Source organism: Curcuma longa, unplaced genomic scaffold (genome assembly GCF_044706935.1).
Source record: "Curcuma longa cultivar G26 ecotype Majalengka, Jawa Barat unplaced genomic scaffold, ITB_CL_G26_1.1 contig_19794, whole genome shotgun sequence".
Classification (NCBI taxonomy): Eukaryota; Viridiplantae; Streptophyta; class Magnoliopsida; order Zingiberales; family Zingiberaceae; genus Curcuma; species Curcuma longa.
The window spans coordinates 44,059-60,220 of NW_027431194.1; the positions used below are offsets into that span (position 1 = coordinate 44,059).

Here is a 16,162-nt window from a genome sequence, read left to right on the forward strand (position 1 = left end):
ATGAAAGAGTTCGAACTAGATCAACTCATCAAAATCTAAGTCAAATAGCCCTAAGCTCTAAAATAGAACCGAAGACTATAGATGAAACCCTACTTGATCCAGACTGGATTATAGTCATGCAAGAGGAGTTAGCTCAATTTGATAGAAATCAAGTATCTAATCTAGTATCTAAACCAAGTGATAAAACCACTATAGGAACAAGATAGGTATTTAAAAATAAATTAAATGAAAAAGGTGAAGTCGCTAGAAATAAAGCTTACATAGTAGCCCAATGGTTTAGTCAAGTAGAAGGATTAGACTATGATAAGATCTATGCCCTTGTAGCTAAACTTGAGTCAATTAGAATGGTATTAGCCTTCGCCCCCATGAAGGTTTTAAATTATTTCAAATGAATATAAAATTAACCTTTTTAAATGGATTTATTAAAAAAGAAGTATACGTAGCTCAACCCGCAGGATTTAAGAACTTATATAAACCAAATCACCCAATAGGTGATCGGATATTAAGCAACGGAAAGTCTTAGTAGGTCAAGGTGGACCAAATATTGAACAAATGAAGATCTGATAGGTTGAGGTTAATCGGATACCATGCAAGATGAGAATTCAGCCTTGAAAAGGATGAAAACCTGAATTCGAAGTTCGGAGGTCTGGGGAACTCAGGGTGCTGGGGGGAGTACCCAATAACCCACACAGACTCGGGTGCCCACGAGAGTCGACGCACGAGAACTATGTTGGTGCAATCAACCTCCAGGGTTTTGATATTTGTTTGACAATATATTTAATAGAGTCTGGTCAAGGTTAACCTAATCAAGTGAGAAGTCTAGTTAGGTTAAGGTTAATCTAATCAAGTGAGATGTCTAATCATGTCAAAGTTGATCGGATGACTAGTAAGGGTAAAATCTAGTAAAGTTAAGATTGACTGGATGATTAGCAAGGATAAAATCTAGTTAGGTTAAGGTTAATCGAATAGCTGGCAAAGAGCAAAGTCCAAGCAGGTCAAGATTAACCATATGCTTGGAAAGGGAAAAGCTCAAGTAAGTAAGGGGTGATCGGATGCTTGGCAAGAGAAAATTTTCTAAGAGAGTGAACCTCAGGTAGTAAGAAGTCTTGGAGGAGTAAACTCCAAATAAAATGAAATTTTTAAGGGAGTGAATCTCAGATAATGAGAAGTCTTGGAGGAGTAAACTCCAAGTAAAAGAAAAATCCTAAAGGAGTGAATCTTAGGTAGGGAGAAATCTTGAAAGAGTGAACTCTAAGCAAGAGAAAAATCCTAAGGGAGTGAACCTTAGGTAGTGAGAAATCTTGAAAGAGTGAACTCTAAGCAAGAGAAAAATCCTAAGGGAGTGAACCTTAGGTAGTGAGAAGTTTTGGTGGAATGAATTCCAAGTAAAAGAAAAATCCTAAGGGAGTGAACCTTACATAGTGAGAAGTCTTAGAGGAGTAAACTTTAAACAAGTATGACTGAAATAAGGTTTTTGGTCAACAACATATTTAGTCGATCTAAGCACAATGTTTTGCATTACTATTTCTATCATATTGAAGGCAGTGAGAGCGTGTCCAGGTCGGAACAACCTTAAGCATTGATCTAACTGAAGAAATCAATGGAGGTTTCTAAGTCGAGATAAGACAATCTAAACTATCAAATAATCTATGCATATATAAACTATTCTAACTCTATTTTATAGGATTTCTATCTTTGTATTTGTACTAACTTAAAGTTCTCCAAAATTTAAGAGTTCAATCGATCAAACCTAGTAGTTCAGTCGACCGATCCATTAAGATAAGTAAAGATCTGAACCATATCTAGTAAAGAAGGAAACACGTTTAGTCGACTGATCAAGAGGTTCAGTCGACCGAACAACTTTGGAAGGTGCATATCGGATCTAATAGAGAAGGAAATTCTTGGAATTAGTCGACTGATCAAGAGGATTAGTGGATCGAACAGTGGATTTCACGAGATTGATTGGATTCAATCAGAGCACATAAAGAAACATTATGGTCTAGTTGCCTGAAAGGTTCGATTGATTGAATGGGGCTCATTTGACCCGATGAAGCCTATAAAAGAAGCATCGAGATCTAAGATTATGTATCTATTCTCTCGTCGAATCATTCTTCCGAAATAAGAATCAGGCGATTACTTGGTTCACAATCTAACGACTGCTACTCTATGGCTCACGATCCCTTGCACCGTTTTTGATTGGGCAATTCACTAGTATCCTTCTCTCTGAAAACTTTCAAAGAAGAAGAGAAGGCGTACAAAAGATGAAGAAGATAGTAACAAGCTACTATCCTTCTTAACATAAATGCAAACAAGTAGATTATACTGATAACTTTAAGATAGATCTTCTCGGCGTAGTAGTAGCAGCATGTGCATGAACTGCTACCAAATACTTGGGCGAGTGCCTAACATCCCACTATGACTCAGGGGTGCGCGAGAGTCTATGCATTGAACTCAGGGTGCTCAGGTGAATGCCAACAACCCACTCTAACTCGAACTCACACGAGAGTCGGCGCATGGGAACTCAGGGTGCTCGGGCGAGTGCCCAATAACCCACTCGGGTGCATACGGGAGTCGATGTTCAGCCGAGTAGGCACTCGGGAACCCCACTCAAGCTTGGGGCTCGAGTCAATGTCCAGACTAGGAGTTGGGACCCCATAGTCGACAAGACCTACTCGGGCTCCAAACCTGACAGTTAGTGGGACAAACTCAGGCTCGAGACACAATAGTAGGGTAGGACCCAGACTTGACAGTCGACTACGACCCACTCAGGGTGGGGCATGGTATTCAATCGTAGCCGACTCGAGGTTGGGACACGACAGTCGACATGACCCACTTGGGCTCGGACATCGACACTTTGCCACAGGCTTCGACGTTTCATCGCAACCGCAATCCACTTGGGCTCGGGTTGGATTACACGAACTCGGGCCCACAACAATCGAATGATGGTAAATGGCATTCGACTGGTGTCATTGTTCGAGCAAATAAAATATTCAGAATTCGATTGTAAGATTCGATTGCTTAGGTAACAGTCGACTAATAGTGATTGACAATTGAATGATGTTGAGGTGGATGGAATCGTTGAGCTGATAGGTCAAAATAACATTCAAATCTACAATGGATCAATTGACTGATGGGTAAGATCAGTTGGTTGATAGACAAAAATCAATCCAACAACAATCCTATAAAAGAGAAGGATAATGGTGATAATCGTTAGGACTAAGTCTTATATGTAGTCGTTTTGAGAGGCGGTAAACCAAGCGAGTTAGCATTGTCGTCACGTTATAAGTTTGCTTCAAGTTTCCACTATGCAACTGCAACTTAATCGAAACTATTCACCCCTCCTAGCTCGCACCGATCCTAACACCGCCCACCTCCAAGATTAGTTGGGTCTGTAAAGGTCTGAATACCTAGATTATAAAAAAAAAACAACTAAGCTACAAGATTCAAACCACATAATAGTAATTACTCCAAGTCATTCCCGAGGATAAAAGAGTATCACATGCAAAATAGGTAGAGGGTGAGCAAAGACACTTAGATTCCTATATTATATGGCAAAGAATATAATGAGGTATTGCAGAATACTCTTGATAGGAGATCATCTGTATAAGTGCAAAGTGAAGATCATTTCAAAATTGTAAACACTTATGAATTATCAATTGTTGTCCATGGCCAAAACAAACATAACATGAACTAATAGAAGCCTAGGGGCTATTATGTGGATATGATCATCTTAATTTACACTAACGATTAAACAATTCAAGACATAATTAATTGAATAACCAATTAAATCTGAATATATTCCACTGTTGAAGGTTCAAAGTCACAAATCATCTCCTGTGATCCAATATTTATTATTCTTGTTTGAGATTTATAACTTATCTATAATTTTTATTCATATTAGGGATTATTAAAAAATTAGTTTCCATAACCAATAATCAAATATAGACATCAAAGATTATTTTATGAGTATACCGTCTTAAACTAGTTTCTTGAACAAATGAAAAATTAATATCTAAGATTATTCGAGTAATAAAAGTTGATCTAATATGATCGAACGAAAGAATTAGCTTACACATCAATTAGGTTCATCAATATGAATACATAAATGCTAACTCAAGCATATACATGAATATCAATACACTTGGGATAGGGGTAAGGAAATTGAACTTAATTTTCAAAAATTATATGAATAAATCAACTTTTCTCGATTAATCATTAAAAATTAATTAATAGATATATTAATTAATCGATAGCAATATTATTTATTTAATTAATGAATTAATAATAAAAATGACTATTCACCTTTTGAGAAAAACCTTTTGTCCTCGTCAAAGGAATCTCACTTCTCCTTTAACTCACTCAACACTAAATTGTGAATTCTCTTTTTTTTTTTACTTTAGTGATTCCATATAGTCGGCCCTATAAACATATGTGAAGAGGTAAATCGAGAAACTGAAATTAGTCACGACAGAGGAATGTATTGCTCGGCTTCGTCGAGATTCGAACCCTTATCCTCTTTTATAAGTTTATTCTATCGTAACTAACTTAGCTATATCTCAGTGGCTTTTATTTCAAATCCTAAGTTTGTATCTTAGGAGGTGATTGACAATCGATCATGAATATTTAAACGAGACAATATCGTCTTAAGGAAAAAAAGGTATCGCTTTCCCTTTAAACATAAAACTCTTATCCATAGGGATAATGTTACCTTAAGAAATGTCTTAATATTTAAAGAAATAACTCGACAACCGATAAATTAAGTCGGCAACAACGGTACCAAAATGATAAGTCTATTATCCGAAGTGAGACAATAGTTTCACATCGCCGTATAGAACTCTACCAGTTCAAGTCGTTGATTCATATACCTGCAAATTAATTATATACAGATAAATATTCACTAAGTTTACAATTAAATAAATTCATATTCACTTCGATTAAAATATTTAGGCAAATTGATAGAGTTGCTCAGAGTTTTATATATAGACAAATCCTGCAAGATCCAACTTTACGTCAAGAATCAAGAAAACAAGAAGATGTAGCCAAAGGAATTTAGCCATCAATTTGGAGTGTTAGATTTAGATGCTTCATATACCCATACATTTTTTTCATTGTTTAATCGAGCTTTTTGTTAATAATTCAGGTATTTAGTTTTTATAATCTGATTAATTTTAGAGATGATCGATCCGATTCTACGGAAATTTTCCATCGGCTATTAAGGTAAATCCAAACTCGCATACGGCTCCGCATTCAACAATTAACGTCTTAGATTTTCATTTCATTAGAAAACATACTCTACAGTACGGCATAACTCAGATTCGAACAATATAAATACTTAAGTAAACTACTGAGTACTTTACCACTACATCATTATCTAGGGACATCAAGCTCTCTGTGAACAATATAAGAGATCTTAGTTTGTTTTGCTGTTGAAAATTATTTTGTTAGGTAATTTAATTGGTAATTGTATAATTTACTTGAGATATATTATAATTTGTCATTACATTTTTCATTATTATTTATGAATAAAATGAAAAAAATATTCACATTACAATTTAATAAGAATAGACTTAGAATTAAGATTGGCCTAATTAATTATTAAGATGACAATAGAAACTAAGAATTAATTAAATTATGTTTAAGTTAAACTAGGATCTTTGAAGGTGCTAGGCACATTTGAGATATTAACAAGTACATTATTTGTCTAATAATATGGTTAATAATTAAATTATATAGAGTTCCAATTAACAAACACATACCTCTAGACTCTCTGTATCAAATTATAAGTTAAGTGGAGTTTTATAAATTAACAAATGCATTCACATAATTAATCTAATTAGTTGAAAACCAAGTTATATAACTAGCAATTTATTGAGCTTACAATGAACTCTAGTAATTATTTTAATTAATTAAGATATCAAATTAGAAAATAATTATTCTAATTAGTTGAACTTTTATATTTTCTAATAGATTACCCAAACAAATGATGGCCCAATAATTTACACAATTAAAAACTCTTAAAGACATGTTTAAATAATACAAATATTATACTTAAATGATCAATAAATATTTCAATTAAATGATATAAAATTACGACAAATATACATATCAAATGAAAAAGAAAAAAAAATTAATTAAAATAAAATTTATTTAAATATATATAATAATATAATAAAGTATAATTCAATAATATAATCAATACTAACCCCATCTAGTAAGAGATAATTATATCACTAACTTCATCTAGGAAGATAAAATTTAATTGTTATTGTATACTTATAGAATATTCGACATTAATTTTGTATCCAATCCAACATATTTTGATCAAAATTACACTTGCCTCTCAACTATAAATTGTTATAGTTCTAAATTATCTTTAAAATGTTAATGATAAATAATAATTTTTAGCTAAGGACAACCGTGGCAACCAATGAAATATGTAAAACTACAACTTCTGTACCATACCAGAGAATGCCGGCAACTCCAGATTGATGAACTTGGAATGCAACATTCTGCTCGAGGACGACGATGCATCATCGAAGGCCTTGCAAAGATTTCTCACTACAGCAAAAAACAATAACTTTAAGGACTACAGTTAGCATACTTGGCAAAACAAAGTTATCATCCACTGTCTAGGCGACCAAGACAGTCACAAAAATATAAGATCTTAACTTCCAAAAGTCCTGAAAGAAGCCCGCCCAACTCGCCTGCCGTATGTGGCACCGAAGTTCTTCAGTTGAGATCATATTTATATGAGAAACTGAAGAGCAAGTTTAACAAAAATATATTCGTTACATTACTAAGATACAGAACTACTTTTGTGAATAGGAATGTGGTTTTCTTTTCTAAACAAAAGATGTCTGACAGATAATTGCTAACTAGCCTTGCTGACCATTTTCAGGTTCTGTTGGAAAGCAAAACAGATAAACCTCCAGGTATTCAATCCAAATTGAGCGGGGCATCGGCGATGGCCTCAATATCCCTCTTACTCTTAACCAAACACCGTTTCATTGTTTCTGAATCAAGCTTAGGCAAGTCTTCTGCAATTCCCATGTATCCATAAAGAGAAGGGAATTTCTTAAAGCAAGCTTCCCCTTCACTGATTGGGTTATTTTTGTTGGTAGACCTCTGAAGAAAATCTTGTCTGCCACGATGATTTTCTAGAAGTCGTTTGTGAAGCCTCTCTGCTTCTTGCAGCCCTGAAAAAGTTGGGAAGAACTTGATGGAGAACACACTTTGATTGGATGGGTTCCCTTTACAAATTGTTGTTTTTAATACCTCAATCCCCAACTCTGTAATTTGCAGACCACAAGTATTAAACGTTACAAAAAAAAAAACTAAAGGCTTTTCCAGCATCAACAAAAACTAAAATAAATGGTGCATGTAACAAGAGTATTTCTTTATTTTTCATGTAACGCGATGCATTTATAGTCTATCTCTAGGTGGTTTCCATTATTCATTTATAAGAGAACCGAATACATAACCAAATAACTTTTTTTGAGCAAAAATTTTTGGAACTTGCAGGCATTCATAATGATCTCTAGCTAAAACGGTAGCAATATCCAGCTTTAAGAGAAGTGAAGGAAAAGGTGTTTTATAAAACTAACCTCTAAGTATTTCCTGTATCCCTTCCATAGACAGGACATTATTCTTGTTATTTCGGATCTTTTTCTCAGTGGAGTTATTATGGAAAATAACAACTGGAGGCCAGAGTATGAGATCCTCTTTCAGATTCTTAGCTTCAGGAGCAGCAGCAGACTGATAAGTCCTTGCTTGGTCAGGAGCCACAAGCCAATTCCATCCCATAAGAAGACAAAGTGCTTTGTGAAGACCCAAATGTTCTGTCTTTAAACCCACCTTGCCAGAGTGATAAAGGTGACTCACCAAGCTGTGTGTGTCAAGAAACTTCTCCGTCGTACTGGATGAAAAGGCGAATAAAGGAAAATTGTTAAAGGTAAAACAACAAATAGGTTTTAGCATATTCCCTATCCACCTGAACAATGGCAAAAATTCCTAATTTCCGATCTTGTAGTGTTCTCTCCACATCATGTTGCTAATGGCATTTGTTGTGTGTCACACAGACATTGAATGAAATACTTGCACTAGAATAGAACAATTATATTATATATGTAGCTTAACCCCACCAAAAGGTCAGATCCATCTGAGCGGAGCTAGTTACATAGTTTGTACCCCAAATAAGTAAACAAATAATTACTGACAGTTTAAAAATCCTAGCATCATGATTATCAACATCAACATGCAGAAAATCTCAATGAAACTATCATTACAATCAAAGAAATTGACCAAACTGTTGAATTCCAGGTGTACAGTTAAAATCTGTCCCAACTACTTGGTGTCATCTTCACATATCTTCTCCAGTCATTTAGCTTTTGTCAAAGCTGACTTACCAATCGAACAAAAAGGCAAAAAGATCAGTGGTCAGATGAAATCATAGAATGAATAGAAAACAAAGTCATGAACTTTGACACCACCAAACTCAACGAGATAAGCTGTCCCAATTATTATGCAGCCATCCAAGGTTGTAACCCAGTGTCACTATTAGATTTCCTTATGCAGGATGGAAAGATGAAATTTTGCATCCAATACGGGCATATGATTTTTTATGGTACCAAAAAGTTCACATTAATAACAACCAGAATTTTATATGGCATCAGAAGGCCAATATTACATCATGGTGGAATGATATCATTGGCAAGGCAATGTTGTGAAACTACATGGAATTCAACATCTACCTTACCAGTTGTGTTTAGAGAGTGAAGTCCAGATTCATGGTGTTAAGAATTTTCTGGAACAGCAGAAGTAAATCATGTTATTGATACTCCAATCTGAAAGAAGAGTACAAATTTGTGCTCGTATTTGGGTGATGAATGTCCAACTTAAATAGCAGTCTTCAAACTACTTGCTATCCTATCTAGTAACTTGGACAAACATAACAATAAGAACTCCAGAAAATTTACGCTACTATAAACAAGTAGCAAGACTGATCAATCACTACCATCGACATAATTCCAATTTTCCATAACCAATCTCCACAAAACAAAACTTTGTTTAACCCATATTGTGTTAATAACAACCAAACTTCTAAGGAAAATCATTTGCCACAAACAGTCATCTTTCTTTGTTAGTGGATGGCATTACCTAGATCCAATAGGCAATATCATTTTTTTGGCTTCCCTCCCACTAAAACAAATTAGTTCATACTGCAAAACCTTAATCCTTATCAAATAGCAGGACAAGACAACAGTATGCTTATTCCGCATACTAACTCCATTCAGTTGCAAGAAAGGTATTTAAGTTAATGGTAATAATGTTGGAAAGCAATTGATGATATGTCAATCAAGTACTTCTCAGTTGAAGTTGGACCAAGCATTCAACTTCCAGTAGGCTACCACAGATTAAGAAGACAGACCTGCCACAGATGCAGCAAAGATGACCCTCATTTCCTTGCTCGCGATATCTCTTAAGTTGCTGCATATCCTCATTCAGCAACTTTAGAAATCGAAGAAAGGACTTGTGGACTTGCTGCTTAAATTCTTCAGAACCTTCAACTGGATCCCTCTTTGTTTGTGTCCTAGTATCATCAGAAACATATCTATCACGAGCATGACCTTCATGCCGCTCTTCTAGGTCCTTCTTCCAAGATTTGTGGGATTTGAAAAATTCGTTTCTTCTCTCAGAATTATATGAGCCATGAACTTCTGAAGGACCAGGCCTAAGTCGTTTTTTAATGTTTGTACCATGTCCATGTTCAGGATGTCTGAGAGTTTCTCCAGCAGGCAGCCAAGCATCAGATCTAGACACTCTATGAGAAACTGTTTTATATTTGTTATGCCCAGTAGAAATGCGCTTAGATTGCATTGCCTCTTGTTGTTCATCCCTTCTCTCCGACCATATATTACCAGCAGCATCTGCTGAGGAAATTGATCGACAGGCAGTTCGATTGTTGGAAACAAGGCTTCTTGGATCAGGTTCACTTATGCCACCATCAGAAACATACTGTTTTCTAGTTATTCTTTCAGATGGTAATTCATAAAGATTGTCCATATCAGCTTCCCTCTGTGGTGATCTGATAACCTGTCCATATACATTCACTCGATGACCATAATAAGTAGGACTAGTAGGTCTTTCATTGTAACTAGTAGGACCAGCAACAGACCTTAAAGTATATGTTTCTTCAACAGTAGCTAATTGATGAACTCGGGATGGTTTTATTTTGTATCCAGAAGTATACCCACTAGAAGAACCTTCCAAAAAGTCAGCCTTAATGTTCTTAACCTCATGATACTCCAACTCTGCATCTTCGTGTAAATAATATTGTTTATCCCAATGACCACTTTCACTTGTAACATTTCTTGAAGCATCCAATTCTCCAATCCTACCTCCTACACGATCCCTGAAAGATGAACTTACCTTGTCGTGATGGTCATTGTGAGACCTCCATGGTATTTTTTCATATATCTCATCTGAAACAAGAAATCTACGATTACTTTGCTCTCTCTGGCTAAATCCGTCATGCTCAAAGTAATGAGGATCCATTCGAGCTGGACTAAGTGGGCTCCTTCTCAGTGGTTCAGAAATCTGCATTTGAACATACCCAATCCTGTCAAAAGTGCCATCTATATACTTGTTTGAACCATCTCTTAAGTAATCATCTGAAGGCTGGTGAGGATGATCATCATACAAGCTCAACATATCAGTTTTTGAAAGATTGGATGATGAGGCGCCACCATAGGACCTCAACGTTGGAGTTGTTGCAAAAGATGCATCACTAATATACGCTTTCACTCCATGTCTCTCATCGAATGGATTTCTCAGTCGATCATGGTAGTCATGGAACCCCACATCTAATGGAACTCTGTTTCTTCCTGTGTTCTCTTGCTTGAGCAAAGCAGCTTCAGTTGAGAAATTCACATCTTCAGGCAGTGAGTAGAAAGTTTGGGGTGATCTATCATCCCAAATAAGCCGCTTTTGATACGGCATGCTCTGAGTTTCAAGCCCCAAATGTGAAGCCCCTGGAAGACCATTGTCGTTCAGGAGATATTCTTCATCTTCAATCATGTGAGACATTTTTGAGTTAGAGGGCAGCTCTGGTTTCAAATTGGAGTCATTTGACAGCATAAATCTACGTGGTAGTTCATAACCTTCCCGTCTATTGGGTGAGTGCAAGTAGCGACGATGGGGAGTTGATGTGGGGTCAGTATGGAGCTGCTTCCCATAATCAGGCCGCCTAGAGGCGTAGTCCCTGCGATCTGCGGAGGTGCTCCGGCGGATGGGTGAGCGAGGATGTCTATCCCTGCTTGAAGGGCTTACGCTGATTCGATGGGATCGACGTATGAACTGCTCATGACGCCAATCAGATCTATGGTCCTTCAAGCTGCCGGCTTCATTGGCATCCGTATGCGACATGTCCCGTCCAGCTCGTCCGCCTCCAGCAGGCACTCCGCGGCGCATCTTCTGAGGAGACTGCAAGAGCAGTAGGCAAAAAGGACCGAAAAGCACTCACGGCGTAGACAAAACCGATCCTTTTCTCGATCAGGCAGCGAAATCCACCGGGAGAACTATTGTAGATCGGGAGATAACACTCGGGGAGGGCAAATCACAGGATACGAACGAATTCATGGATTACATGAAACAAAAACTCAGGAAGAATGTCGAAACCGTGTATCCATGTTGGAAACCTAACACGCCCTAACCCTAAATTAATCGAGACAAGAGGATTCTTAGCACCAGAGTGGATCGAGGGTTTTATCAGATTCTGACCTTGGACGTCGAGATCCCAAGCACCATGTCGGAAGCCTCGACAACCACCGCCAGCGGCGGCGGTGCTCCTCACTGTTCGTGTAGTCGCTTCGGCTCTGCCGCAGCTTTCATCAAACACCGCGGAGAAGGCGATAAGCTAGACAACCCGGCTAGTGCTATACCCTTTTTATAGTCTAGGTGGTTTAACACAACGACACCCATCCTCTCTTGTATATTTTTGTTAAATATTTAGATAATTTGTTCGAGTCTGTTAAGTTTGATCGAGTTTTTAGGTAACTGAGTCGTTCCGAGTTTTTAGGTAACCGAGTCTTTTATTTTATTTATTCATGTTGAGATGGTCTATTGTAAAAGCCTATTTATAGGCTTGTTTGGCTTGTCTTTGGATAATAAGAAGTTGGCTTTTCCCTTCATCTATTCTCTATTTTCTATCCCCAAACTGCTGCAGCAGTTCGGTATCTGGGCCTAACAGTGGTATCAGAGCGATTAGGTTAATTTTTCGGCGCCATCTTCTCTCTCGCACGCGAACAGGATTTCTTCTCATCGCGCGTGCAAGACCCTCTTCTCCTTCTTTGCATGGCGCACTGTAGTGCAAGGTAAAGGTTAGTGGAGAAGGGTGACGAACCTGGAAAAGAGGAATCTGTTCTCTGGAAAGGTCTTCCTCGTACCGTCGCAGGCAGCAGCAGGAGCGCACGGATCTGGAAGCCTTGGCCTTTTTTGTTCCTCCTCGTCCGGATCCCACTCGCCTCATCAATCAACTGGCAACCGGCCCTCAGCTAAATCAGCCCGAGTCACCTGTTCGCCGACCCGAGTCACCTGTTCGCCGGCGTTAAAGTTGAGCGGCGAAGTCAAGAGAGAGGCCCTAGTTTCGATTCTGCAGCTCCTTCTCCTGGCGGTCGTGCTGGTTCAATTTCATCACCGTTGCCTGACATCAACCTTGTCTGATTTCTGATCACGTGGACCACGTGGAAGATCATTTTTTTTTTTTTTTTTGGAAGCTGCTCTATCTTGTGCCCCAAGCACATAAGTCTTTTTCGCCCGGCCATCTCGAATCAGAGGCCGAAGGCGATCGCCAGCAAGCAGACGCGAGGAATCGCAACGCCGGTGCCAGGTATCAGAATTATCTCCTTCAATGGCATCCGAAAGTAATTTTGTGCAACCTGCAATTCCACGCTTTGATGGTCACTATGACCATTGGAGCATGCTCATGGAAAATTTCTTAAGGTCCAAAGAATATTGGACGGTCGTGATTTCTGGAGTAGAAAAATCAAAAGAAGATGCTGCGCTAACAGAAGAGCAATTGAAAGATCTTAAAGCAAAGAATTATCTCTTCCAAGCTATAGATCGTTCAATTCTGGAAACCATTCTCTGCAAGAATACTGCAAAAGATATCTGGGATTCTATGAAAAAGAAGTACCAAGGCACGACAAGAGCTAAGAGGCAGCAGCTTCAAGCACTTCGTTCAGAGTTTGAAATGCTCCGAATGAAATCAGGAGAATCAGTTTCAGAATATTTTTCAAGAACGATGACAATCGTCAATAAAATGCGGATCCTTGGTGACAAGACAGAGGATGTTCTCATCATCGAAAAAATCCTTCGATCTATGACACCAAAATTTAATTTTGTTGTCTGCGCCATTGAAGAAGCAAATGATGTAAGTACACTTTCAATTGATGAATTACAAGGTTCATTATTGGTTCATGAGCAGAAAATCAATCAATATGAAAAAGAGGAGCAAGCATTGAAGGCTTTATCAGAAAATCACTCTACAAATTATAGAAGTGATAGAGGACGAGGAAGAGGTAGAGGTCGAGGAAGAGGAGGAAGATACAACAACGATCAAGGAAACCAACAACAAAATCAACATCAAGAGAATTATTTTCAAAGAAGAGGACGTGGAGGTTATTATTCAACAACTGATAGAACAAAGTCAGCAGACAAGTCCAATGTTGAATGTTACCGATGTCATAGGTATGGCCATTATAGATCAGAATGTTACACTAATTTGAATAAACAAAATGGAGATCAGACTAACTTTGCAGAAGAAGAAGAAGAAGAAGAAGAAGTGTCTCTTTTGATGGTATGTCATGAGAAAGAGAAAACTCAACGACATGTATGGTATTTAGATACAGGTTGCAGCAACCACATGTGTGGGGAGAAGGATACATTTTCTGACTTAGATGAAACCTTTCGCAGTTCTGTCAAATTTGGCGACAACTCTACAATTTCTGTTATGGGAAAGGGAAAGGTAACCATACAAGCAAAAGGAAATACTACCCATACTATCTCTAATGTTCTTTTTGTGCCAGATTTAAAGACTAATTTGCTTAGTGTGGGTCAACTACAAGAAAAAGGATATGAAATTGCTATTAAAGAAGGAGTTTGTCGCATTCAAGATGCAAAGTTGGGATTAATTGCGCAAGTTAACATGACAGCCAATCATATGTTTCCACTTGATCTTCATACAACATCTCATTCATGTTTTTCAGCAAAATCTGATGATGAGGCATGGTTATGGCACTTTCGTTATGGACATCTAAATTTTAGTGGATTAAAAACACTAAAACAAAAGAATATGGTGATCGGTCTTCCTCAAATTACAAATCCTTCTCAAGTTTGTGAAGAATGTGTTGTTAGCAAACAACACCGTAATCAATTCCCCCAGGGAAAATCTTGGAGAGCAAAGGCGGCATTGGAGCTTGTCCATTCAGATATTTGCGGGCCAATAACACCACATTCTAATGGAGGTAAAAGATACATAATTACCTTTATTGATGATTATAGTCGCAAAATATGGATTTATTTTTTGCAAGAAAAATCCGAAGCCCTTACTGCTTTCAAAAATTATAAAGTACTTGTCGAGAAAGAAATTGGCAATTCGATTAAAGTTCTGCGTACAGATCGTGGTGGAGAATATAACTCACATGAATTTGCAAATTTTTGTGAGAATCATGGAATCAAAAGACAACTTACAGCTGCTTACACACCCCAACAGAATGGTATATGTGAAAGGAAGAACCGCACTATTATGAATATGGTGCGAAGCCTTCTAACGACAAGTGGTATTCCTAAAAATTTTTGGCCAGAAGCAGTTAATTGGAGTATCCATATATTGAATAGAAGTCCCACATTATCTGTTCAAAATATGACACCAGAGGAAGCTTGGAGTGGAAGAAAACCAACGGTTGATCATTTTCGGATTTTCGGATGTATTGCTTATGCTCATATTCCAGATGAAAGGAGAAAGAAGTTAGACAACAAAGGTGAAAAATGCATTTTTCTTGGTATAAGTAATACATCGAAAGCTTATAGATTATATAATCCTTGCACTAAGAAAATCATTATAAGTCGTGATGTTATTTTTGATGAAAAAGACACTTGGCCATGGAATCAAAATTGTGTTAAAAGAATTATCCCAGCAGATCTTGATGATGATGAGAAAGTACAACAATCTATGGAGGATAAGCAACAAATCCCAGCAGATCTTGATGATGATGAGAAAGTACAACAACCTATGGAGGATAAGCAACATGAGGAAATCTCTCAAAATACTCCTATAGCAGATCAAAGTTCAATGGAAGTAGAATCGCAAAGGCCACAACGTGTTCGAAGAAGACCAGCATGGATGTCTAATTATGAGGTGACTGGAATTGATCAAGGTGATGATCCTCTTATACATTTTGCTTTATTTTCAGATTGTGATCCTACAACCTTTGAAAGTGCCGTCAAAGATGCAAAATGGCGTAAGGCGATGGATGATGAAATTGAAGCCATTGAAAGAAATAATACTTGGGAGTTAACTGATCTTCCAAAAGGACACAAAACCATTGGTGTAAAGTGGGTCTTCAAAACAAAAATAAAAGAAAATGGTGAAGTTGACAAGTATAAGGCGCGTCTAGTAGCTAAGGGATATAAGCAAGAGTATGGAATTGATTATACAGAAGTTTTTGCTCCCGTTGCAAGCAATGATGGAACAATCAGACTGGTTTATTGCCGAAGTGAAGATCAAGTTGCAGATATACAGACCAAGCCTCTCAAGTTAGCTACATTTGAGGTTACGTGATCTACTTGGAGTCTATTCACGTGCTGCTGTTGTTTTCTCTTAAACTGATTTCTGCCGACTTCAGTTTAAGGGAGGGTGTTAAATATTTAGATAATTTGTCCGAGTCTGTTAAGTTTGTTCGAGTTTTTAGGTAACTGAGTCGTTCCGAGTTTTTAGGTAACCGAGTCTTTTATTTTATTTATTCATGTTGAGATGGTCTATTGTAAAAGCCTATTTATAGGCTTGTTTGGCTTGTCTTTGGATAATAAGAAGTTGGCTTTTCCCTTCATCTATTCTCTATTTTCTATCCCCAAACTGCTGCAGCAGTTCGGTATCTGGGCCTAA

At 37.5% G+C, this 16,162-nt stretch overlaps 2 protein-coding genes across 2 annotated transcripts; one reads left to right on the forward strand and one right to left on the reverse strand.

Moving 5' to 3' along the window:
* Positions 1–6,733: 6,733 nt before the first annotated feature.
* LOC141817246 (uncharacterized) lies at positions 6,734–11,772 on the reverse strand. The gene is made up of 3 exons (XM_074704925.1): positions 9,428–11,772; positions 7,605–7,915; positions 6,734–7,289 (listed from the first exon to the last, which is right to left on the reverse strand). Exons 1-3 carry the CDS (start codon positions 11,467–11,469, stop codon positions 6,937–6,939), a joined length of 2,706 nt encoding a protein of 901 aa, XP_074561026.1. The 5' UTR covers positions 11,470–11,772; the 3' UTR covers positions 6,734–6,936.
* A 1,135-nt stretch (positions 11,773–12,907) lies between these two features.
* LOC141817243 (uncharacterized) lies at positions 12,908–15,838 on the forward strand. The gene is made up of 4 exons (XM_074704919.1): positions 12,908–13,460; positions 13,555–13,746; positions 14,085–14,522; positions 15,198–15,838. The coding sequence occupies exons 1-4, from the start codon at positions 12,908–12,910 to the stop codon at positions 15,836–15,838; spliced, it is 1,824 nt and encodes a 607-aa protein (XP_074561020.1).
* The last annotated feature ends 324 nt before the right edge of the window (positions 15,839–16,162 follow it).

What these genes read in the sequence shown, in the direction of transcription:
- LOC141817246 (XM_074704925.1), bottom strand. Translation starts at nt 11,469, where the DNA reads ATGCGCCGCGGAGTGCCTGCTGGAGGCGGACGAGCTGGACGGGACATG. An exon ending in CTTTGCTGCATCTGTGGCAG is followed by an intron (nt 7,916 to 9,427) that starts GTCTGTCTTCTT and finishes CTTTTCATCCAG; the next exon opens with TACGACGGAGAAGTTTCTTG. An exon ending in GATACAGGAAATACTTAGAG is followed by an intron (nt 7,290 to 7,604) that starts GTTAGTTTTATA and finishes TGCAAATTACAG; the next exon opens with AGTTGGGGATTGAGGTATTA.
- LOC141817243 (XM_074704919.1), top strand. Translation starts at nt 12,908, where the DNA reads ATGGCATCCGAAAGTAATTTTGTGCAACCTGCAATTCCACGCTTTGAT. An exon ending in TTCAATTGATGAATTACAAG is followed by an intron (nt 13,461 to 13,554) that starts GTTCATTATTGG and finishes TACAAATTATAG; the next exon opens with AAGTGATAGAGGACGAGGAA. An exon ending in GAATGTTACCGATGTCATAG is followed by an intron (nt 13,747 to 14,084) that starts GTATGGCCATTA and finishes TTTTTGTGCCAG; the next exon opens with ATTTAAAGACTAATTTGCTT.